The sequence below is a fragment of the Callospermophilus lateralis genome, chromosome 11 (genome assembly GCF_048772815.1).
Source record: "Callospermophilus lateralis isolate mCalLat2 chromosome 11, mCalLat2.hap1, whole genome shotgun sequence".
NCBI lineage: Eukaryota > Metazoa > Chordata > Mammalia > Rodentia > Sciuridae > Callospermophilus > Callospermophilus lateralis.
The window spans coordinates 22,809,659-22,835,130 of NC_135315.1; the positions used below are offsets into that span (position 1 = coordinate 22,809,659).

General features: G+C 34.5%; 1 protein-coding gene across 1 annotated transcript; it reads left to right on the forward strand.

Annotated features, from left to right (window-relative positions):
* Positions 1-592: 592 nt before the first annotated feature.
* On the forward strand, positions 593-23,609 carry Fbxo47 (F-box protein 47). The gene is made up of 10 exons (XM_076871363.2): positions 593-732; positions 4,195-4,400; positions 8,834-8,910; positions 10,931-11,008; positions 12,808-12,916; positions 18,296-18,472; positions 19,405-19,551; positions 20,724-20,866; positions 22,528-22,687; positions 23,497-23,609. The coding sequence occupies exons 2-10, from the start codon at positions 4,220-4,222 to the stop codon at positions 23,607-23,609; spliced, it is 1,185 nt and encodes a 394-aa protein (XP_076727478.1). The 5' UTR covers positions 593-732; positions 4,195-4,219.
* Positions 23,610-25,472: the final 1,863 nt, after the last annotated feature.

Sequence of the window (25,472 nt, forward strand, 5' to 3'; positions counted from 1 at the left end):
AATGGTACAACACTTCCTGGCCTGGGTGAGGTCCTGAGTTCCAGAACGACAAAATAAAGTAAAATAAAATAAAATTTGGACGTGTTTTTCCAACAAAAGTTCTGTTGAAAGACCTTGTAACATATTTGGGGTGAGAGAGGAGGGAATAAAAATAAATAAACCAATGGCTCAAAAGTAAGTGCAGGGAAATAAAAGTGGAGAAGGGTGGCTGGCCAGGACTGGCTCTTGGTTTGCACCCTCCCCTCCCCCAGAGGGTAACGGCTCCAGCCCTTCTGTCTTCAGGGAGGACCCAAGAGTGGCCTGGGCTGGGGCTCCAGGTACCTTTCCCTCGGTAATTATTCATGAGGCAGGGCATTATGGGAGTCCTTCTTACTATTCATGAGGGGGCGGGGCCTCCCTCCCGCGGGGACTCCTGGGAGGGATCTCAGTTATTCATGAGGAAGGGGGCAGGCACTACAGAGCCCACTTTCCTTGCTATTCATGAGGGGGCGGGTCTTCCCTCCCGCTGGGGCTCCTGGGAGGATTCTAAAATGTTCTTGAGGCCACGGGGGCGCCTAGGAGGCGGGAACGCAGCTCCGGAGCCCACGGGAGCCGGACTCTCGGTCTTCCTCGCGGGAAAGCCCTGAGGAGATATTTTCTTTTTAAACATTACGAAATTTGAGGATGGTGGGACAAAACGACTAACTCCCACTTTCCTGTGATTCCTTGGCCGGAAAACTGTCGAAATCTGTGGTAAAAAGGGGTTTTCTCCCCAGTACTTTCTTGTGGAAATAGTTTTATCTTTTCATGGACCGAAGCGGGTAAAAGGTGCATCACCATGTGATTGGAGTCTCCTGTTGGCCAATTTCTCTGTTAAGGTCACCCCAGTTTGCCTCTTTGGAGATGCGAGCATATTAGATGAAGAGATGGGTCTCTTCACAGGGTTGGTTATGTTAAATCCCCAGGATTTGCTGTTTGATGTTTATTATATGGCGGGGGGGAGGGGAGGTTTCCCCAATAGGCTTTCAAAACCCTCACACAGAGTCAAAATTACTGGGATGGAACAGGGGCATTGAAATACCATCAGCACCATTTTGGTCTGTGAATCTCGTTCTCTGGAGGGAGAGAAGAACCAGAAAAAATTTTGGAATGATAGCTTTAGGAATTTCAAAAAAGCCTCTGTATCCCCCCCCCAAAATAAATAAATAAATAAAAATTAAAAACATCCAGGTATGAGAGGAATTCTAAGAGTCTTCAATTTCAAAATAATTCGGGCCCCTTTTTTGTCCTTAGTGGTTGACACACCAAAGTACCCTGGGGTAAGTGCGTCCTTGAAAAGCCCCACAAGCACCACCCGAGTCTCACTTAATACAGTTGTCCAAACAGGACAAATCTTGGGTCAGATTTATATTTTATTACAACGAAAATGCTTTCAAATGCCTACTGTGAAAAGTTCAAAACAATCTTGCATTAAATAAGTTAGGGCTCTTCCACTTGGTGGAATTACATGCAGCCATTAAAATCTGTAGAAGTGTATTTATTGACTTGGAAAAAGAATTCATTGAAAAAAGCAGAGTACAAAGTAGTATGAATAGTTATCCCACTTTTTTATATATAAATAAATGTGTATATGTATGTTTTGTGTGTATATATATAGACATACATATATGTACAAAATTCTAGAATTACATAAATATCAAGTGTTTATAAGTGAATTTAATTGTTAAAAACCTGTATTTTGGGCTGGGGTTGTGGCTCAGCTGTAGGGCGCTCACCTAGCAAGTGTGAGAGACACTGGGTTTGATCTTCAGCACCATATAAAAATAAGTAAATGAAATAAAAGTGTCATATCCATCTACAACTTTTTAAAAATATTAAAAACCCTATATTTTGTCAATGTTTTGACAGGTTACTTGTATAGTTTTAATGACTATTTTAAAACATCTACTAATTTAATGTTCACTGAATGCTGAAGCAAAGCCTTATGGTATAGTTGTAAAGGAGTTCAGATTATGCTTTTTACTTAGCACTAAATATGCTGAGTTTTCAAATATATAACTAGTTTTTTGTTTCTTTTTCTTTCTTTCTTTTTCTTTTTTTTTTTTTTTTTTTTTGTGTGTGTGTGTGTAGTTGTAGATAGACATCATGCCTTTATTTTATTTTAATGCAGTGCTAAGGATTGAACCCAGTGCCTCACACATTCTAGGCAGACAATCTGCCATTGAGCTACAACCCCAGCCCCTGTATAACTAGTTTTGAATTGATATTAGATGAAATGTAATCTTTTAAGATGGTTAAGTAACAATGTGATTTTAGCGACTTTATACAGAAAGTAGAAAATGCATTTTGGTCAGACATGTTTGTAACTCTTTGATGAAATACCTTATTGTTACTTTAGAAACAATGAGTCTTAGATTGCTAAATTCTAGTTTTATCTCTCTCTCTCTATATATATATGAACCAATGGACTGGGGATGTAGTTAAGTGGTAGAGTGCTTGCCTAGCAAGCATAAGGCTCTCGGCAAAAAGTTAAGAAAGAAATAAAAAGTGGACCCAAGGGAAGAATTATTATTATTCATCTATTCATCCTAGCTTTACTAGTTTTACAAAACTTTAATTTCATTGTTTATGTATATATTTTACTGCACATAATTAATAATAGCATTACCACCTATTTAATCTGTTAGAGCTAGTACATTAATTTCGTTTATTTTTTTTCTTTTTTGTTTTGTTTTTGACTAGTACATTTTAAATAATTCTAAACTTAAAGTCTCTTTTTTGTTTGTTTGTTTTTATTGTTTTTAACAAAAGAACATGTCAGTACTCATTTCCAAAGAAATATAAAAGTGTTACTACAAAATTTTAAAGCTACATTAATGCTTTATTTTTTTAAATATTTTTTTTAATGTGGTACTGAGGCTCGAACCCAGTGCCTCACACATGCTAGGCAAGTGCTCTACCACTGAGCTACAGCCCTAATGCTTCAATTTTTTAGAATATAAAAATTGTAAAAGGAAAGTACAGATTGATGGATATTATGGGATTTTTTTTTGTTTTTGTTTGTATGGTGCTGGGGAGTAAGCCTAGGACTTCACACATGCTAGGCAAGTGCTTACCACTGAGCTATACCACCATCCCTGATAGGTATTAAATGTATCTTATGATTTATTTTTTTAAAATTGGTTAATTAATTTATCTTACAGTAGAATGCATTTTGACATATTGTATACAAATGGAGCATAACTTCTCATTCCTCTGGCTGTACATGGTGTCTTATGATTTTTTTTATTAATTTTAAAATATTTTTTCTTTCTTTTTCCCTTTTTTTTCCTGTCATAATATTCCTTCTTATGTATATCAATTGACTGGGGATATAGCTCAGTTGATAGAGTGCTTGCCTTGCATGCACAAGGCCCTGGATTCAATCCCTAGCACCACAAAAAGAAAAGAAAAAAAAAAACAAAGATATATCAAAACTCATACTGATTGAGGTAACTCATACTTGTAATCCCAGTTACTCAGGTGATAGCAGGAGGATCTCAAATTCAAGGCTCAGTTGGCAACTTATCAAGTTGCTACTCAAAAATAAAAAGGAGGGCTATGGTTGTGGCTCGGTGGTGAAGTGCTATGCCTTGCACATGTGAGGCACCGGGTTAGATCCTCAGCACCACTTAAAAATAAATAAACAAAATAAAGACATTTTTCCATGTATAAAGAAAAAATATTATAAATAAATAAAAAGAATGGGATCTAGCTCAGAGGTAGAATACTTCTGGTTAAATTCCCCATACTGGGGGGGAAGACATTAAGTCTTTTACACATTTTTTCCTATTTTTGCAGTTTTCTTTTCTTTTAAAGACGTGTTTTTTCATACTAATATTCTTTATCTAGAATATTTGATCAAGAGGTAAACGGTTTACTTTTTTTTTCAAGTTATGCTAAATAGACTCTACGGTAAAAACTCCATAAATTAGACATCATAGTAAAATTTGTGTAAATGTAAAAAGATAGCTATTGCCTATCAAAACGTGAAACCTTTCATTTAAAAAAACAACAGGTCTGAGGATGTGGCTCAGTGGTCCAGCACTTGCTTAGCATGCACCAGGACCTGGATTCCAACCCCAGCAATGGAAAACAAAAACAACAAAAAAAAAACCTCTTCATTGCCTTAACTTCCTTTCTTCTTTGTCTCTTGTACTTTGTTTTTCTAACCAGGATAAATTCATGAGATAAGAAAAAGATGGCATCTAGAATAAATACCAGTTTCACTTTGATTCCCAATCAGAAATATAGACGTAGTAATCGTCGATCCAGCTATTTTTCCAACACCCTTGATTCAGATTCTCAGCCCTTATCAACGCTTGGAAATTTTAAAGCCTTGCCATTGGAAATATTCCAAATAATCTTAAGATATTTGTCAGGTGAGGATTGGTTACTATGAGAAGGCTACATAAAACACTAGAATATTTTAATTTTTCCTAAGAACTAGTTTATCATCTCAGGCTCTGCTAAAATGTTAATAGCATTCATATTAAGTTTGTTTTCAAAATTTAATCAGTGTTAGGTCCTTAGGGATAGAATGAGAAAACTCAGTGCTCAAACTCTTTAAAGCATACCTCTAACTTAATAATGTAGTAGGTTGATTGTTATATCTCAAAAAGTTTATAATCATTGAGAACTGGATTTAAAACAATTTTAAGATATTTCCTTATAGGTTTATTATTTTTAATATTTAGTTAACTCATAAGTTAATAGACTGTACTGAGTGATGTTATTGTATTTAAGCCATTCATACATAAATATATATATATATATTTCTTTTGGTAGTGAAGGATGTCAGCATGCTAAGTATGGTGTCTAAAACAGTCAGCCAGCACATTATTAATTATATTTCAACTGCATCAGGAAGCAAAAGACTTTTACTACAGGACTTTCATAACCTTGAGCTGCCTGGTAGGAAACAAGACTCTGCTATACTGGAGCACTACAGATCTCTAGGTAATTTAAGAAATGAAAATTGCAACAAGTAAAGAATTAAACAATAAGATGATTTTATTATATACTTCTATAAGGCCAGTGGGATATGGAATATTTCCTAAAATGTACCTAGTAATATGGTGTTTTTAACTCTTCAATATGAGGACTTTCCTTTAACAGTCCCTTACATTTATCTTTAAAGATAAGAAAATGCACTTTAATGTAAAGTGTCAGTCCTTGTAATTTCATGTGGATACAATATCACTTATGCTTATTGTGTAGGTGGTTTACCAGTTTAGGAACTTGATATGTTTTCTATGCCTTACTTCCTGAGGATCCTTACACCTCTTTTCCATTTCTATTATAATATAGTCCTTAAAAATATAAATGTAAGCACATCATTTTGAGAGGTCACTTATTCTCTTAATCAGAACTGTTTTTTTTCTTTTTTAAGCACTCTGCACATTTACTAATAAATCATTATTCTATAATGAAATTGATCTTGTCAAAGGAAATTGTATATAGTCTTTCTTCACTTGATATCTAATAATTTAAAAAAATTTTTTAGTTGTAGATGGGCACAATACCTTTATTTCTATTTATTTTTATGTGGTGCTAAGGATCGAACCCAGTGCCTAACACATGCTAGGCAAGTGCTCTACCACTGAGCTACCACCCCAGTCCATATAACCATTTTTATATTTTACCCCATTCATTTATTTCATGCTCCCTAGAGTGCTAAAATAAAATCCTAATTCTGACTTGACTACTGATACCTAGTTAACTATGAAACAACTTTAGAATCAACAAAAGCATGGCGATGTTGAGATTTAAATAAAGGCATAATAATAATAATAAGTTGAGCAAATGTTGCCTTTTAGTAGTCCAAGGATGCCTACTTTAAGATAATAAAAGAAGACTATATAGGTATGTAAATACATCAAAGTATATTTGATGAGTATATTTAATAAGACCAAATGAAAGGTATACAATATGAATACAATATTGTTGGTTTCAGTATTTATGACTCAGTTTAGTAAATCCTGTAACTGAATAACATCAATTACGTTTTGCCTCTCATCATTGTAAATATATATATATTTTTTCAAACATTATTAGTTGGATAATAGAGCTTGTCCTTTGGTTTCAGTCAGAATTTGTTTTTTCCTGATCAAGTCTCAGTTGTTTAAGCAAATGAGCAAAGTATTAAGACAATTGCATGGGAATTATATGGGCCTAGGGATGTAGCTCAGTAATAAATGCTTACATAGTATGGATAAGACCCTGGCTTCCATCCCGAGCACAGCAAAAAAGAAAAAGAAAGTTATATGGATCATTGCTCTTAAAAATACAAATATGTATTGTTTTGTGGGGGTAGGTATTGGGAATTTAATCCAGCATTTTATCACTGTGCTAAGTTGTTTAGGGCCTTGCAAAATTGCTAAGGCTAGCCTTGAACTGGTCATCCTCCTGCCCCAGCCTCAGTCACTGGAATTATAGGGATGGGCTACTGCACCCAGTTTGTATTAATCATAATAGGTTTGTTTTTTTTCTAGAGAGAGAGAGAGAGAATTTTTTAATATTTATATTTTAGTTTTCGGTGGACACAACATCTTTATTTTTATGTGGTGCTGAGAATCAAACCCCGTGCATGCCAGGCAAGCGCACTACCACTTGAGCCACATCCCCAGCCCCTAGTTGTTTTTTTAATGGTTTCATTCATATAATGTTTCAAGCTTCCATTTAATTTTGATGCAGATACCTAGTTTATGATTGATTCTTTAGGTAAATGTTTGATGTACACACCATTTTCTCACATTTCCTTCCTATCTAATCTGTTCTTATTTTCAGACATTAAAATAACATTTTCAGAATCCTGTACTTTTGAAAATTATAAACTTTTAAAATAGTCCTTTCTTTTTTATTTATTTATTTTCAGTTATAGATAGACACATACCTTTATTTTATTGATTTATTTTTATGTGGTGCTGAAGATCAAACCCAGTGCCTCATACATGCAAGACAAGCACTCTACCACTGAGCTACAACCCCAGACCTGAAGATTATAAATTTTAATTTGCTTTTTTTTTTTCCCACACAAAGAAGAGCAAGGTTGCCAATGTGGAAAAAAACATTACATATGACTATTTTAATGGGAAAAACTTAGAGAAGTTGGTCTTGAAACAATATAGCAGAGAACCTGTGGTTTAAAAAAAATCATCCAATAATGGGTTTTATGGTAAATTACAACCCATAAAAATAGGAGTTTTACCTGGGCATAGTGGGCACACCTGTAATCCCAGTCACCCAGGAGACTGAAGCAGGAGGATTGTGAGTTCAAAGATAGCCTCAGCAAAAAGCGAGGCACTAAGCAACTCTGTGAGACCATGTCTCTAAACAAAATACAAAAAATAGGGCTGGGGATGTGGTTCAGTGATCAAGTGCCCCAGTACCAAAAAAAAAAAAAAAAAAAAAAGGAGTTTTACATTAGAAAAGGAAACCAGCATACAATTAGAAATTACAATTTCTCTGCTATGATATTGCATAAGATCAAATGCTAAAAAGGAAAGGAAAAGATCTCAACCTAAAATCAAACTCTGAAAATGTCTTTTTTGTATACAAAAATGAGGCTAGGAGCTGGGGGTTTAAATTGCTTTGCAAGTGAGTGGCTCTGTGTTCAGTCCCTGGTACTGGGGGAAAAAGGGCATGTATATTTAAAACTCAGTTCTGTTCATATGTTACCCAAACACAGCAACTTCCAAAAATAAATTAGATTCCTATAGATTCTTCAGAATTATATAAGTATTATATTATGGAAAATAGTAAATGCAGAGGAGATAAAAATTGAAGAAAGTAAAAAAAAATTGAAGAAAGTCATGAAATTTAGGTATATATTTTTCTACCATGTATCTCATTTTTCAGTTTGAGGACATTTGTCCTCACAAGAATGTTAACAGTATCTTGCCATTTTAGGAAAAAAGAATACTTAGGCAAAATAAATCATATACTTCATGTCACTGTAGTTCAAGTCACATCTTACTGAGGGAAATTGAAGTTTTTTTTTTTTTTTCCTTTTCTTTTTTTAAATGTCTGATCACAAAATCTTACACATTCCTAACATATAAACTCCATAAAAGGATATCTTTGAAAGAAGAGATAGATATTTAATACAAATGGATACTTTCTGTGAGCAAAAATGACTTCTAACCTTTGAAATTTTAAGTATTTATGACTTTAAATTTTTGTATTTAGAAAAAAGAACCAAATCTCTTTTCCCATTCTTTTCATGTTTATATTAACAATTCTTAAAATATTTTCCTTTGTGAATGGGAGGTTAATTTCAAGAGAGACTGGAATCTGTTTTCTATGGAATAAAGACAAAGTTTTCCTAATGTATATTTATTTCTTATTATTATATCTTTGTAAATCTAAATAATTTAATGTGAATTTCACAACTTTTTTTTTTCCAGTACTGGGATTGAACCCAGGGGTGCTCTACCACTGAGTCACATCCTCAGCCCATTTTGTTTGTTTCCTTTTGAGACAGGGTCTTGCTAAGTTGCTGAGGCTGGCCTCAAACTTGTGATACTCCTACCTCAGCCTCCCAAATAGCTGAGATTACAGGCATGCACCACTACGCCCAACAAATTTTACAACTTTTTGCAGGATGTTTTGCCAAGGCCTCCTAGATGGACATCAGAAGCCATGTAGTATAAATGTTTGTGCCCTTCCTCCCCAGTGTTCCTGTAAAACTTATATGCTAGTTCACTGTGATATGCTGTACTTGACTTTCAGGAAAACATTGTACTGTAGTATTGATATGCTTAAATTAATTGCATTGTTGTCATTTTTTTCTTGTGTCTCTTTACTTTCTCAGGTCTACTATTTAAAAGATGCACATTGCTGCTACCCACCAAGGAAAGACTAAAGTACATTCACAAGATACTCTCAGAAGTAAGATCATACTTCTGAATTAGTTCATAGTCTTAATTTCTAGTAAAAATATTTTATTACTAATGTTTTATACTCCTTTTAAATCTATAGTTAATAACAACTCATGAATTAGTACTAAAAATTTGATCAGTGATAATCTAATAGTCTACCAGAGTATAAATAGAGTATAATATAGTCATCCCCTCTTATCCATAATTTCAGTTAATGTGGTGCACACATATAATCCCAGACCTGCAGTCTGAGATTATTAGATAGCAAATTCCAGAAGTAAACAATTCATAACTTTTACATTATGAACCATTCTGAGGAGAATGATGAAAACTCTTTGTCAGTCTGATCTATCCCACCTGGGTTGTAAATCATGCCTTTGTCCAGTGTAGCCATGCTATATATATTATTACCCATTAATCACTTAAGAGTTGTCTGGATTATCATATGTACTGTTATGGTATCATAATGCTTGTATTCAAATAATTTTTTCACTTAGTAATGGCCCCCAAAGTGCAGGAGTAATGATGTTGGCAGTTTTATTATGGTACATTATTATAATTGTTGTATTTGTTATTTTTGCTAGTTTTTTTACTATGCCTAATTTATAAATTAAACATTATCATGGGTATTTATATATAGAAAAAAACAGTATAGTATGAAGCACTTTTACCTCGCATAGGATTTCTGAGGAAGTTTTAAAGTGATAGTTTTTTTTAATAAATTAATTTCTGATGTTGCATCTTATTTTTAAAATATGCAAAAAACAGGGAAGTATTTTTAATATATAATATGACAAACCTCTTATGATAATAAACTTGGAAATGTACATCAATGCATTTGGGCATAATCTCTATACAGGACTTTTGAATTTTACAATACAATTCAAACATACATTCTGATGGTTCAGTTATGTGCTCAATAAGATGCAAACTATTCTCATGCTCTGTTTTCCATGAAGTAATTACATTGAGTTCTGGTCTGTATTATTGCAGCAGAATCCCAAATGATCTTTCTGCCATCTATTTCATCACTCCCCAAACTGTTCTGTGTACCAATTCAAGGTTGTGATTGTTTGTTCTTTTTTTTTCCCCTAAAGCATCATATTCATCAAGATAACTTTTTTGTTTGAAAATCTTTCAGTGAGTCAGGCATGGTGGTACATGCCTGTAATCTCAGTAACTTGGAGGATGAGATAGGAGATTGCAAATTCTAGGCCAGCCTCAGAAATTTAGTGAGACCCTGTCTCAGAACAAAAAATAAAAAGAACTGGGAATATAACTGTAGTACCGTGTTCTTGGGTTCATCCCCAGTACCTCCACCAAAAAAAAAAAAAAAAAAAAAAAATCTTTTAGTAGCCATTCAGACTTCTCCCACCAATACAACCTTTTTTTCTCTAATTGAATCTAATTAAATTGGTCAGATCTTTCTTACCAAATAAACATTGTTTCTTCTACCTCCATACAATTTTGTCTTTTACCATTACTTTCCATTTATTTATATCTGAGCCCTGCTTTAAGACATTGCTTATTTTACATGTGTCTTTCATAAGCTTTTTTTTTTTTTTAAAGAGAGAGAGAGAGAGAATTTTAATATTTATTTTTTAGTTATCGGCAGGCACAACATCTTTGTTTGTATGTGGTGCTGAGGATCGAACCTGGGCCGCACGCATGCCAGGCAAGCGCGCTACCGCTTGAGCCACATCCTCAGCCCCTCATAAGCTTTTTTGATCATTACTAAATTTATCTTTTCCTTCTTTTAATATTGTCCAATGTAGTATTTATTCAGTCATTTAAACATTTATACATAGTCTAACCTGAATTATAGTAATTTCACACGTGTATACCTTATTCTTCTAAATAAATTGTGAGCTCCTTGCGGGAAGAGACTGTTTCATACTTCCTTTGTAACTAACACAGTGCTCATCAGAATATGTACTGAAAAAAAATCTTGCTTATTGCTGTTATATTTGAATGTTAAATCATTGTACAGATCCAATGAAAAAAATAATTAATAATTGTTCTCTTTACAGGTTTCCTGTTTAAAATTCAATGGCTGTGCAGCTCCTATGCAATGTTTAGGATTACCATGTTATGGCATGTTTTTACAGGTACATTTTTTAATGAAAGAAGAAATGGAATGCTTTCTTGAACTGTTAACAAGTAGAGCATGGAATCTGTCCTTTCATCGGTTAATAGAATTTACAATATTCTTAAAGAGAGCAAAATAAACTGAAAAGATTTGAGAATGTATTAATCTTTTTTAATATTTATTTATTAGAAGTAGTTGGACACAATACCTTAATTTTGTTCATTTATTTTTATGTGGTGCTGAGGATCGAACCCAGGACCTTGCACGTGCTAGACAAGTGCTCTACCGCTGAGCCACAATCCCAGCCCAAGAATGTATTAATCTTATAGTGTGTTTCCATCTCAGATTTTCTTCTTAAATTTCTAAGTAGTGACAAATGTTTAACATTCACTTACTCCAAAACAATGTCCTCTAGAAAGAAATATCATAGGGTAGTATGTATGTGCATGTGTTTATGTTTATAGTAAGTTTAAACTCTTGGACTAGTTATTTAAGTTGTGATTTTAGAAATCAGCTGTAGAGCTGGGTGTGGTGGTGCACATATGTAATCCCAGCAGCTTGGGAGGCTGAAGCAGGAGGATCACAAGTTCAAAACCAGCCTCAGCAATTTAGCAAGGCACTAAGCAACTTAGCAAGACCCTGTTTCAGACGAAATTTTTTAAAAGGCTGGCGATGTGGCTCCATGGTTAAGTGTGTCTGAGTTCAATCCCTGGTCCCCCTCCCAAAAAAATTGTAAAATTTCAAGAACATTTTTTACTAATCTTTTATTATAAGCAAAGATAAAAATAATAAGTAGTATTAATTAAGCCCTTACAATGTTCCAGACACTGTTATAAACAGTTTACATGTATTATTTGATTTAAAACTAACAACAACCTTAAGAAGTAGGCACTGTACCCAAGAGAATCTGGTGCTGTATCCTGTCCTGCCAGCCACCAACTCATACACACCCAGATTCCAGGGCCTCCTACTAGCCTTCTTCCAAGTTAGAGTGTTCCTTTTATTCAGAAATTTTGGTCTTTCGGGTTTTTTGGAATAGGTAGTATAAATTCAAAAGGTATATACAGTAAAAAGCTTGTCAAAAGGTATAAAATATATACAGTAAAAAGCTTGTCCCCCATAAGGTCTGTCCCAAGTTTATTGATTTCCCTTCATTAAAAGTAATCACTGTTACCAGTTTCTTTCCTTCCAGAGATGATGATGATGATGATGTTAATGCTAGGGACTGAAGATTAATTTTTAAACTACTGAAATCCAGTTATTTTAAGAAGAATTTATGTGATTAGTTAACCTTTTGAAATCTAATTATAGTTGTATACAGCTTGAATCTCCTTTTCATATATGTCTATGCCTTTTAGTATACTCAGAGATACAAATAAAAGTTTTTTTGGTTATTCAAATCCAAAAATCATAAAAAATGCTCAAAATTGTCATATTTAAATCACTATCATTTGTAAGCATTGTCATAAATGACCGCTAGGGGAAGCCAAAGGGTTCTACCATAATCTTAAGACCAAGACACAATATAACTGAGTCAAGTGTCTAAAGCTGTGTTCTAGGGTTTCGGCCATTATTTTCCACTTAAGAGTTCTCTGAAAAGATACTTCCTTTCCAACTGAAAAGAAACTGAATTTTACAGCAATTTTGGTTTTGATTATATAAATTTCTCACTGATTTGAGTAGCTCCATAGTGAATAAAAATTATAGATCATCTTAATCATGTGTTAAAATCACTTATGCTCATAAAGGGGCAGTGACTTGTGTTTTGATTTGATGGTCTGAACACATGCAATGTTTCCTTTATTTTATTTTCTTCAGACCTTAACAGCAGGTTGGGATGAACTTGAGTGCCATCGTGTCTATAACTTCTTATGTGAGTTGACTAATCTTTCCCGCAAGATGCAGACTGTTGTCTGTAGCAAACCAGGTAAAGAACTACAATTTACAGATGATGTTATACAGAAATTAAGGTGAAAAAAAAAGAAGAGTTCAAAAGTGTTTAAAAATAAATTATGGAGCCAGGTACAGTGGTGCACATCTGTAATTCCAATGACACTGAAGACTAAGGCAGGAGAACTGCAAGTTTAAGGCCCGCCTCAGCAATTTAATGAGGCCCTAAGAAACTTAGTAAGACCCTATCTCAAATAAAACAATAAAAATGACTGGAGATACAGCTCAGTGGTAAAGTACCCCTGGGTTCAATGCCTAGTACCATTATATATTAATTAATTAATTAATTAATTAACTTTTGGATCCAGGCATGGGGTACACACCTATAATCCCAACAATTTGGAGGGCTGAGGCAAGAGAATTGCAAATTCAAGGTTATCCAGGGAAACTTAGTGAGACCCTGTCTAAAATTTAAAAAAAAAGAAGGGCTGGGGATGTAGCTCAGTGGTAGGGCACTCCTGGGTTCAGTCCCCAGTACTACTGAATACATATTTACATACATACATTCATACACAGTAAAAGGAGAAATAAATCTAAGGAAGTGATCAACATCACATGAAACATTGATGCAAATAGCAGTATGTGATTGGGGAAAGAGAAGTCCTCAGAGGTGATCAACTGAATTAACATTTTATTCCTTAAATTTTGTGGTAGGCACAAAGTAGTTCATTCTAGTATTCTTGAAACTTTTCTAGCTTGGTGTGATGGTGCATGCCTATAATCCCAGAAGTTTGGGAGGCTGAGGCAAGAGGATTGCAAGATTAAGGCCAGCCTCAGCAATTTAGTGAGTCCCTAAGCAACTCAGCAAGACCCTGTCTCTAAATAAAATATTAAAAAGCTGGGGTGGCATGAGACTGTAGCTCAGTGGCAGAGCATTTGCCTAGCATATGTGAGACACTGGGTTCGATCCTCAGCACCACATAAAAATAAACAAATAAAATAAAGGCACTGTCCATCTACAACTACCAAAAAAAGAGGGGTCTGGAGATGTGGCTCATGGTTAAATGCCTGGGTTCAATCCCTGCTACCAAAAAAAAAAAAAAAAAATGATTATTGCAGCATTATTTGTAACCATGAAATGCTCCAAACAACCTAAAAGCCTATCATAAGGAGGATGGAAAAAAACGAATTGTGCTGTATTCACACAATTAAAGCCATTAATTATTTAAAATGAATAATTAGAGCCATATATATTAATATGGATAATTTTAAAACATAATTTGAGAAAAAAGATTACCAAATGATATCTTAACTATTATATCATTTATATACACACATATATAAAAATGTAGAAAAACATAGTTGGGAGGTATGATGATTAATTCTGGTTTTCAAGTTAGCTACATCATGGTACCCATATATTTTTTAAATTTTTTAAATTTAGTTGAGATAGATATAATACCTTTATTTTATTTATTTTATGTAGTTCTGAGGATCGAACCCAGTGCTTCACATATGCTAGGCAAGCACTCTACCACTGAGCCCATAACCCCAGCCCGTACTCACATATTTGGTCAAACATTATTATAGGATTTTCTGTGAACATATTTTTAGATGAGCTGGACATTTAAATCAGTAAACTTTAAATAAAGCATATTTCCCTCCATAAGGTGGGGGGACACCATCCAATTAGTTGAAAGCCTTTATAGGAAAAGATCTTCCGATGCAAGGAATCCTACCACAAGACTGCCTTTGGACACTTAGTGCAACTCTTCCCTGGGTCTCTAGCATGCCAATCTACCCTGCAGATTTCAAACTTGCCAACCTCTATAGTCATAAGTCAATTCTTTAAAGAAAATCAACTTCATATTTTCTCTCTCCCTCTCCTGCCGCACATACTTGCATAGTTTATGTATATGATGTCCCTCTTGTTGGTTGTTTCTCTGGAAAACCCTAACAGGGCAAAAAACAAATTCAAGATGGTAATTACTTACTTCTAGGGAAAAAGAGGAAGGGCATTTAATCTCTAACATCTGTAATATTTCATTTCTTTTAAAATATCTGAAGCAAATAGAAAAAAGAAAATTTTGGCAAAGCTTGGTGATTTGTACACAGTGTTTGTTATAGTACCTCTGCTTTTCTAGCAGCTTGAAATATTTTACTGTAAAACAAATTATGAATCAAAAAGGCAGACTTAAGGGGCTGGGGATGTGGCTCAAGCAGTAGCACGCTCGCCTGGCATGTGTGCGGCCCGGGTTCGATCCTCAGCACCATATACAAACAAAGATGTTGTGTCCGCTGAAAACTAAAAAAAAAAAAATAAATATTAAAAAATTCTCTCTCTCTCTCTCTCTTAAAAAAAAAAAAAAAAAAAAAAAAAAAGGCAGATTTAAAAGTCGGATGAATTGGGGCTGGAGTTGTGGCTCAGTGATAGAGCACTTGCCTGGCATGTGTGAGGCCCTGGGTTCAATACTCAGCACTGCATATAAATAAATAAATTAAATTAAAGATACATTTACAATTTAAATAATATTTTTTAAAAGTCCAATGAATCAATAATAAAATTAATTTATCATGTTCTTCTCTGGTCAAAAACCCTCCTTAGCTCTTTGATGTTTTCAAAATAAAATCCATATTATTTATACTAGTCCTCACATTTTGTTCCCAGCCTACTTTTTCAAAGTTATTGTCCACTACACTTTATATCAGTTTGACCTAGGCATATTGCTTTCTCTACTCACTGTGTTTCAGATACCTTTTACACAATTCTGTCTCACTACCTTTTATTCATTCTGTCTCATTTTCCTGAAATACCATCTCTCCTTCTCATCCTTTAAGAATCAGTACTTAAACTGGGCACAGTGGCACATACCTATAATCCCAACTTGGGAGGCTAAGGCAGGAAGATTGCAAATTCAAGCCCATATGAGCACCTTAGCATGACCCTGTCTCAATATAAAAAAAAAAAAGGACTGGGGATGTAACTCAATGGTAGAGCACCCCTGAATTCAATCTCCAGGACTCCCAATAAATAAATAAAGTCTATTCACCTGACTCCTTCTAAGATTCAGTTCACCTGACAGCCTCCCACCCAGCATTTTGTGATCTCTGAAGGCCTATAGTAATCTCTCTCCTCTAAACTTGTAACTTACATTTGACTTAACACACCAGGAGGTACTTATGTATTGTCTTAGATTATTAGACTTTTTGCTGTGTTTCAGATCTAGTCCAGAGCCTCCTGAATGCTAGGCAAATATTCTGTCAATGAGCTACATCTCCAACCCTAGACTTTCAACTTACACTTGTCTTATCTCCAAGTAAGTAAAATATAAATGATGTAAAATGTCAAATGGTATAACTTCTGAAAACACTTTGGCTGCCCCTCAAAAAACTAAACATAAAATTACTATATGACCCAGCAATTCCACTCCTAGATATATATGTAATAAAACTGAGAGCAGGCACTTAGACAAATACTTGTATGCTAATGTTCATTTCAGAATTTTTCATAATAGCCAAAAGGTAGAAACAACCCCAAAACCCAAGTGTCTATCAATAGACAAATAAACAAAATGTGAGTATGCTACAACATAGATGTTTTTTTTTCTCACAAAGCTTCATTCTCAGCTTTCATCCAACATAGATAAACTGAAAACATTATACTAAGTAAAAGAGGTCAGGAACAAAGAGATAAATATTATATGAATCTACTTACATGAGATACTTAGAACAGGCAAATACACAGAGACAGAAAGTAGATTAGAGATTACCAGGAACTGGGGAAAGGGAAGAACTGGAAGTTATTGCTTAACGGCTGCAGAGTTTGTATTTGGAATGATGAAAAAGTTTTGGACGTAGACAATGTTTATGGTTGAACAAAATTGTTAATGGAATTAATGCCCCTGGATTGTACACTTAAAAATGGTTTAAGGTGCTGGTATTGTGGCTCAGCGGTAGAGCGCTCACCTAGCACTGGTGGGACTGGAGTTCGATCCTCAGCACCACATAAAAATAAAGGCATTGTGTTGTGTCCATCTACACCTAAAGATAAATAAATAAATAAATAAATAAATAAATAAATAAATAAATAAATAAATAAATAAAAATTAAAAAGGTTTAAAAAGCCAGGAACAGTGGCACACATCTGTAATGCCAGCAACTAGGGACGCTGGAACAGGATGATCACAAGTTCAAGAGTAGCCTCAACAACTTAATGAGGCCATAAACAATTCAACAAGACTGTCTCAAACAAACAAACAAAAGAGATTGGTGATGTATCTCAGTGGTAAAGTATCCCTGATTCCATAAATAAATAAATAAAATGGCAAATTTTATAAATACCACAGTTTTTTAAAAATTAATAACACCATTTTAAAAGCCGTTAATTTGTACACTTCATTTTAGTTTTTGGTGCTCAAAATTAAATCTAGAGCTTCAGGCATGCTAAGCACATGCTCCACCATTGAACTATACCCCCAGCCCAAATAGTACAGTTTATTTATTTGGTAGCACTGGAGATTGAACCTAGCACCTCATACATATTAGGCAAACACTATACCACTGAGCCAAATCTCTAGCCCCAAAACTGTACACTTTAAATAACAGAATGTGTGGTATATAAATTATATTTCAATAAACAAAAGGAAAAGAAACAATGAGGCGAGGAGAGTGGCACACACACTCTCCTCTATTCCAACTACTTGGGAGCCAAGGCAGGAAGATTGCAAGTTCAAGGCCAGCCTCAGCAATATATTAAGACCCTGTCTCAAAAAAATAAAAGCACTGGTGATATAACTCAGGGTAAAGTGCCCCTGGGTTTAATCCCCAGTACCAAAAAAAAAAAAAAAAAAAAAAAAAAAAAGAACGAAATAAAGAGAAAATAAATCAAGAAGATAAGGGTAAGAAGAAAGTCAAATTACAAAGTTAGGGCATCTTAACAGATAACGAGCTGGGGTTGTAGCTCAATGCTAGAGCGCTTTCCTAGCATGTGTAAGGTACTAGGTTTGATCCTCAGCACCATATAACATAAAAATAAACAAATAAAATAAAGGTATTTTGTCCATCTGCAACTGAAAAAAAAAAAACAGATAATCTATTGGTAATTCTTGTTTAGAAACCCAGTTTATGTGGCGCATGTTTGTAATCCCAGCAGTTTAGAACACTGAGGCAGGAGGATTGTGAGTTCCAAAAAAAATCTCAGCAAAAGTGAGGCACTAAGCAACTCAGTGGGACCCTGTCTCTTAAATTCAAAATAGTGGTCGAGTGTCCCTGAGTTCAATCCCCAGTATCAAAAAAAAAGAAACCCAGTTGATCACTGATCACTATGACCCACAATGGTTAATGTGTTGCAGTGATCACTACCCAATATGTAATCCACCTTTCTAGAAAAATGGTTTATAATTCTTTTGCTTTATAGGAAGTGCCCGAAAATTAGAATTAAGGATCAGACTATTCTGTAGAAATGTCCTCCTTGATCATTGGACACATCGAAGTGATTCTGCTTTTTGGTTGACACGAATATTAAAACCATGGCCAATGGTGAATCAGGCAAGATTACTGTATATCATCTTTGGGCCAACATCTTCTCAGGATGGTGAGCACTGATTTTTCAGAAAAATGTATGTTATATAACTGATTAATTGCTTTTGCTTTGTGAAGCCAATCTTTTTTTCCTGTTCAATTCCACCACTCCTAATGAGTAAACTATTTCATGATTTCATAGATGTATATACTACATTAACTTGTGCTTAGCTTAAGCATCAAGACAGAAATTGTTCTGCTGAAGAACATTAACAAATGTATTTTTATTGTCCCTGGATTTATGTGAAATAGCTGTTTTCCAGTTTTAAACATTATCTTAACCCAAGGTTATGTTTGCTGCTGGAGTGTCTAATAGTACTACTAAGAAGCAAAGTAGTGGCAGAATTGATGCTTATTTAGTTTCAGGTGCATAATATGACTTGCAAGATTTTTGCCTAAATTTTTCTTGGAATAATATTATCATACATTTATTTAGTCCACATTGACTTATATCAGGAGGAAACTAAAATATGTTGAGAAGCAGCAGGGAGTTAATCTGAGATTAAAATTTTGTTATGTGTACTCCACAAAGAAAACTGATCATAGATATAATAAAAAATTTAATTACTGTTTTGTTATATATGTTTAAAAGATTCTCAAATATAGTATGTTCTTTTGAGGAAGAATATCAGTGGGTTTTGTTTTATTTCAGTAAATTGCTTATTCCAATTTCTGTAATGAGGTAACATCATCTTTGAACTAAAAGCACTATTCTGCTGATGAAACTACCTTTACTTTATTTGACTATCTTGTTGCTATGTTTCATCACATTAGTAAGAAACATTCAAATTTATATTATTATCAGAATTGGCCTTTTATTATGAAAGTATCTTATATAAATGATGGGATCTCATTAGGCAATCCACTTTCCTTTTTAAACAATCCATGAAATCTGTATCACAAAACCAATTATTCTATCATAGCCTAGTTTCTGTTTCAATTCAGGACAGGTGGTTTGGCAGAAAATGATAGAAGGACCTACAGATGAATCCAGTCTGAAAGGTTTGGCTGATGCCATTAAATTACTGTATGATACAGGCACCAAAGAGTGGACAGCAGATGATGTTATCAGTCTTGTAGATGAACTGTCAGGTACAAATATTCATTTACTAATATACAGTAATATTATGACTGTATTATGTATAGTAATAAAAATGTAGTGTTAGAATATTATTATAAAACTGTAAGAAAAGCCAGGTAGGGTGGTACACACCCATAATCCCAGCAACCAAGGAGGCTGAGATAAGAGAATTGTAGGTCCGTGGTGAGCCTCAGAAACTTTTTTTTTTTTTTTTTTTTTTTTAAATTTATTTTTTAGTTTTCGGCGGACACAACATCTTTGTTTGTATGTGGTGCTGAGGATCGAACCCAGGCCCCACGCATGCCAGGCGAGCGCGCTACCGCTTGAGCCACATCCCCAGCCCCGAGCCTCAGAAACTTAATGAGACCCTATCTCAAAATAAAATAACAATGGGGCCTGGGATTGTAGCTCAATGGTAGAGTGCTTGCCTAGCATGTGTGATGCACTGGGTTTGATTCTCACTGTACATATAAATAAATTAAATAAAGGTCCATTGACAACTAAAAATAATAAAATAAAAAGGAATGGGGGTGTGGCTTAGTGGTAGAGTACCCCTGGGTTTAATCCCCAGTACTGGAAAAAAAAAATTGTAAGGAAAATTCTACAGGTAACAAATTCAATCCTTATTAGAAACCACTGATTGCTCTAAAATATTTGAAGAGTTTGGCATAATGTTTGAAAAGAATACATTTAGTAAATTTTCTTTCAATTGCCAATTTTATAAATATATTATTATTTGAAGAATTTATAGTTTAATTATCTCTCTTATTCCCATTTTGTGAGTTCTTAGGAACATCTTTCTAGGTTATGTAAGAAGAAAACCCTCTCCTACTGGTATAGGAGAGGTGAAAATAATTTTTCTCATTCCTGCACAATGTTTTAGATGTTAAAGTTTACTAGGATTCTTCCTTATATAAGATTAGTTCACTTTGCTTGCTCATATATGTAGGATAATTACTTTGACTACATTACTTCTACATTTGTACAAGCTACCATGGCTTGGCAATAATCTCTGCTCTGGTTGAATGCTGTAATTGAAAAACTTAAACATTTTTTTCCTATGTGTTTCCCTTGGTACTAATTGTATTTCCAATAAGGCAATGTAATATTGCATTATTTAAAGATGTTTAATATAGCTATTGTGTAATTTCTCATTAAATAACCATTCTTCCTCTAATAAAAGTGGTTCCTCGGGAGTGGCTTCTAGAGAATAATGCACGTCTCCTAATCCTAAGTGGAAACAACATCTGTTTCACTTTCATGGCTAGTAAAGCTGTGAATGGACGGGCCATTGAACTGGCAAGGCTCATTGTCTTTTTGGCTTTGGTAAGTAAAAAATAAGTTTTTCTCTAGCAAGTTGTTTAACATTATAATTGATTTACCAGAGCGGCTGAGGATGTAGTTTAATGGTGGAGCACTTGCCTAGCATACTTAAAGAGTTCCTGGGTTTGATTCCTGGCACTGCAAAAATGAAAAAAAAAAAGAAAAGAAAAAAGATAAAATAAAGCCAGATTTAGTGGCACATGCCTGCAATCCCAGCTACTCGGGAGGCTGAGACAGCAGGATCAAAAGTTTGAGGCCATCCTAGGTGACCCTGTCTCAAAATAAAATGAAAAGTTCTGGGATGTAGTTTAGTAGTAGATTGCTTGCCTAGCATTCACTAAGATCCTGGGTTCAATCTACATACAACAGATCAATAAATAAATTAATTCTTTTCAGTTTTACCTAGGAACATGTAGTCTTTAAATATGTATCTTTTAAATCATGTAGAAATAGCCAGGCACAGTGGCCCATACCTATAATCCCAGCAATTTGAGGCAGGAGGACCTCAAGTTTGAGGAGGCCTAGGCAATTTAGCAAAGCCCTAAAGCAATTTAGCAAGAACCTGTCTCAATTAAAAAATAAAAAGGGTTTGGAGGGGTGTTGGGGTTGTGGCTCAGTAGTACAGTGTTTACCTAGCACGTGTGAGGTACTGGTTTCCATCCTCAACACCACATGAAAAAATAAATAAATAAAATAAAGGTATTGTGTCATCTACAACTAAAAAATAAAAATAAATAAAGAGTTGGGGATGTAATTCAGTAGTAAAGCACTTCTGAGTTCAGTCCCAGTACCAAACAAACAAACAAATAAGTGTTCTTTAGGACTCTCAAGATAGAAAATTGATACCATAGTGCTTTGCCTACTGAAATTCTCTATTGTCTTCATTGTATTCCCTGAAAATAAAGCCATGCCTTTTTTTTTTTTTTTAAACCCATGGTGCTGACAATCAAAACCAGCACCTCATACATGCCAGGCAAGGATCTATTACTGAGCTGTATCCCCAGCTTTAACCATGTTTTTATAGCTTATCTTTGTATCTCCAGTTCTTGTTTTTTCTTTTTCTTTTCTCTTTTTCTTTTTTTCTTTTCTTTTTTTTAGGTGTAAATGGACATAACACAATGCCTTTTTTATTTTTATGTGGTCCTGAGGATTAAACCCGGTCCCGCCCATGCTAGGGGAGTGCTCTACCGCTGAGCCACAATCCCAGCCCCTCCAGTTCTTAATGGTATTCTATAAATGCTTACAGAATGATTGAATGAGCAGAAGTCTTTTTTTTTTTTTTTTTTTTTTTTTGTGGTGCTGGGGATTGAACCCAGGGCCTTGTGCATGAAAGGTAAGCACTCTACCAACTGAGCTATGTCCCCAGCCCAAGAAGAAGTCTTATATTTTATTATATAATAACTATTTTCAACATTAGTTCTTGTATTAGTGAATAATATTCTGATAATCTTGAACCAGGCTTTTATTTATTTCATATTTTATTTCCAGTAAAATTGCACCATTTGAAAGCAAAGAGTATTAAAGATACAAGCATTTCCTTTTTATAAAATCAATGGGGTATCATATGTAATACATTATGTTAAATCATACTTTCATTGTCAGTACCATTTTCAAATTCTTTCTTCACATGAAGATTTACAATAATACTTTTATGTCTAAATCAGGTGTGTGAGAAAGAACTATACTGCATGGATTGGGCAGTTAAAATGATGCAAAAAGTCTGTAAAGTCTTTAGCACTCCCGTGGAAAGAAATAACTTCCTGCAGAGTGTGGCAAATGCATTTGCCTGTGTTACAATGGAAATGCTGCAGTCAGTCATGTCTGGTAAGTAGGAATGTACATGATGCATAGGAGTGAGTAAAAATCTCTACTTAAGACAGAACTATTTATGTGTAGACCATTATTTCTAAACTATAATAGAAGAAGCAGACATTTTATTGTTCATTTGTGAGATATTTTTAGTTCCTAGCTTTTTAAAAATTTTTTTTTTGTAGTTGTAGATGGACAGGATGCCTTTATTTTATTTATTTTTTATGTGGTACTGAGGATTGAGCCCAGTGCCTCATGCGTGCTAGGCAGGCGCTCTACCGCTGAGCCACAACTCCAACCCTAGTTCCTAGCTTTTGTCACTTCAAAAATCTGCTAATGGTTTCAATAGAGAACATGAAGTTGAAGAGTCTGCTCTGAAAGGAACCAAATTTCAATTATGCTACACAACAAAAATTTTAATTTGCTCATTTACCAACTATCATTATCCTCATAATATCTCATATTTGTATAGTTTTTGATAATATCATTTTATATTTTATTAAGTGGCCAACATGATAATTAATCCTCTTTTACAGATAAGAAAAATAAGGCTTTGAGAAATAACCTGACTTGTACAGATCATAAAGTTAGAAATAATAAAGCATGGACCAGCATTCTTTTCCTCTGATTTCTAATCCAGTGTTCTTATATAATTATATTATTTCAGTGATTAATGTCCGACTTAGTAAAGGTCAATAACAGAAAGTCTTCTCTTTAAATATTATTAGGAACAATTGGAACATCTTATATTTCTAAATCATATTTTTAAATTTTTAACTGACATTTTCTTTTCCCTACTGTCTGTTCCTGTGTATGACATATAGGAGATCGTGATGAAGACGACAGAGGCTTTTTGAATTTGTTCCATCTTGTACATGCTCAGGCTAACTTCCATAAGGAGGTCTTATATTTGACCATGAATACACTCTCTCCCTAAATACTCAGAAAACCTTGCATTTAGAGAATACATCGCTGAATTAACACTTAGAAGAGTACTACTTTTCCACACCTGAAGAATAGCATCTATGGGTCTTTTTATCATCTAAGGAACCTAGGAATTCAAAAGCTGCATAGGATTTTAGCAGCAATTGCTCACACCATTATTAATATAAAAACAACAGGCAAACCCAAGAATATGCTGTGATTTCTCTGGAAAATAAGCTCTGCCTCAGACTCCAAGTTTTGTTAAATTCAACACCAAACCAAAATAGAAGGTTAACTGTCAGTCCATTCTGTTTGTGTGGATCTTTGAAAAAAGAGAAAATTCTGTTTTATAGTTAGAACAGACACAAATTCACTAAACAATAGTATCTGTTCACTTTGCTTAGGTTGTGTAGATACAGCCTAGAATGTTTTGTGAAGATTTGCAATATGGTATTTTAGAATGTGCAGAATCTAAATCACATTCCTTATTACCTCTTGGCATGTGATTACAAAGAATAATATATTTCATTCATATTTTATGTGGAGTAACAGATAAAGAACAAAAGAAGTATGTTGTGTGTATGTGTATATATATATATATACACACACACGTATACATATTATATATGTCTATATGTACAGGCATACCATATACATATATATTTCCTTCTTTAAAACAATGACACAAAAGGTCCATAAATAGAGGAAGATATATATTATCATAATACAACCAAATCATCTTATACTTTTCTGGGGATTAGAATGAAATGTTACAAATAAGAGAAACTATATAATGAAAGAAAGTAGCTATTCTGATGCTAGAACAATCTTCACAAATAATTTGCCCTTCTTTCTAAACTTTCTTCCATATCTCAAAAAATGGGATTTGGATTGGGAGTGTAGCTCAGTAGTAGAATACTCACCTAGCAGGTACGAGGCTCTGGGTTTTATCTCCAGCACTAGCAAAAAAACAAACACACAAACAGGAGCCCTCCTGGATCTCCCATTTCCTCTTTATGTGCTCTTCCCCTCTTACCCCGTGTCAAGCTACATGCTAGGCAAGCACCAGTACTATTGAGCTATACCACTGAGCCCCTGATCACCTAACTTCTTGACAGCCTCCTTCTAACTGGATTTCACAGAGGCTAGCTTTCTTTTCCCAAGACTTTGATTTAACTTACCTCTGGAGCCGATGGGAGGAAAAAACACTAGGAGATATGGGAATTGTCTGCAGAAGAGGGATAGAAATTGTGGAAAATTCTCAAATTTTGGCAAAAAGGGCTCAGTGAGGGCTGGGGTTGTGGCTCAGTGGTAGAGTGCTTGACCAGCATGTGTGAGGCACTGGGTTCAATTTTCAGCACCACAAATAAACGAATAAAGTAAAGGTCCACTGACAATTTAAAAATTATTTTTAAAAAGGGGGCTCAGTGAAAGATTTGCAGGACTGATGAGTGAACATTGTGGAGAATATGAAAATTGTGGTAATAAGATTTTATTGTACTTCAGTAGCAAAAGCAATTACCTTCAGTTTTGAAGGGTCACTTTCCTTTTAATGTCTAACTATAATCCCCATTGATGGCAGGAATTTTTTTTTCTCTAGATTTGTCATTTACAGATTTGTGCAAAAGCAAAGTTCTTGCTTTTATCCTGGTTTTGTTTTCTTTTTCTAAGTTGAAGAATTCATCCATAACTAGCTGGGTGTGGTGGCACATGCCAGTAATCCCAGGGATTCAGGAAGCAGAGGCAGGGAGATTGCAAGTTGGAGGCCAATTTAGGGAGACCCTGTCTCAAAATAAAAAATAAAAAGGGCTGAGAATGTAACTCAGTGGTAGCCACAAGTACCAGAGTACAAAGTAACATCTTAGTTACATTTTTC

Bases quoted from the DNA above. Each gene is read 5' to 3' on its own strand.
- Fbxo47 (XM_076871363.2), top strand. From the start codon at position 4,220: ATGGCATCTAGAATAAATACCAGTTTCACTTTGATTCCCAATCAGAAA. The intron at 8,911-10,930 runs GTAAGATCATAC...TTCTCTTTACAG, and splicing joins TTCACAAGATACTCTCAGAA to GTTTCCTGTTTAAAATTCAA. The intron at 22,688-23,496 runs GTAAGTAGGAAT...TATGACATATAG, and splicing joins GCTGCAGTCAGTCATGTCTG to GAGATCGTGATGAAGACGAC.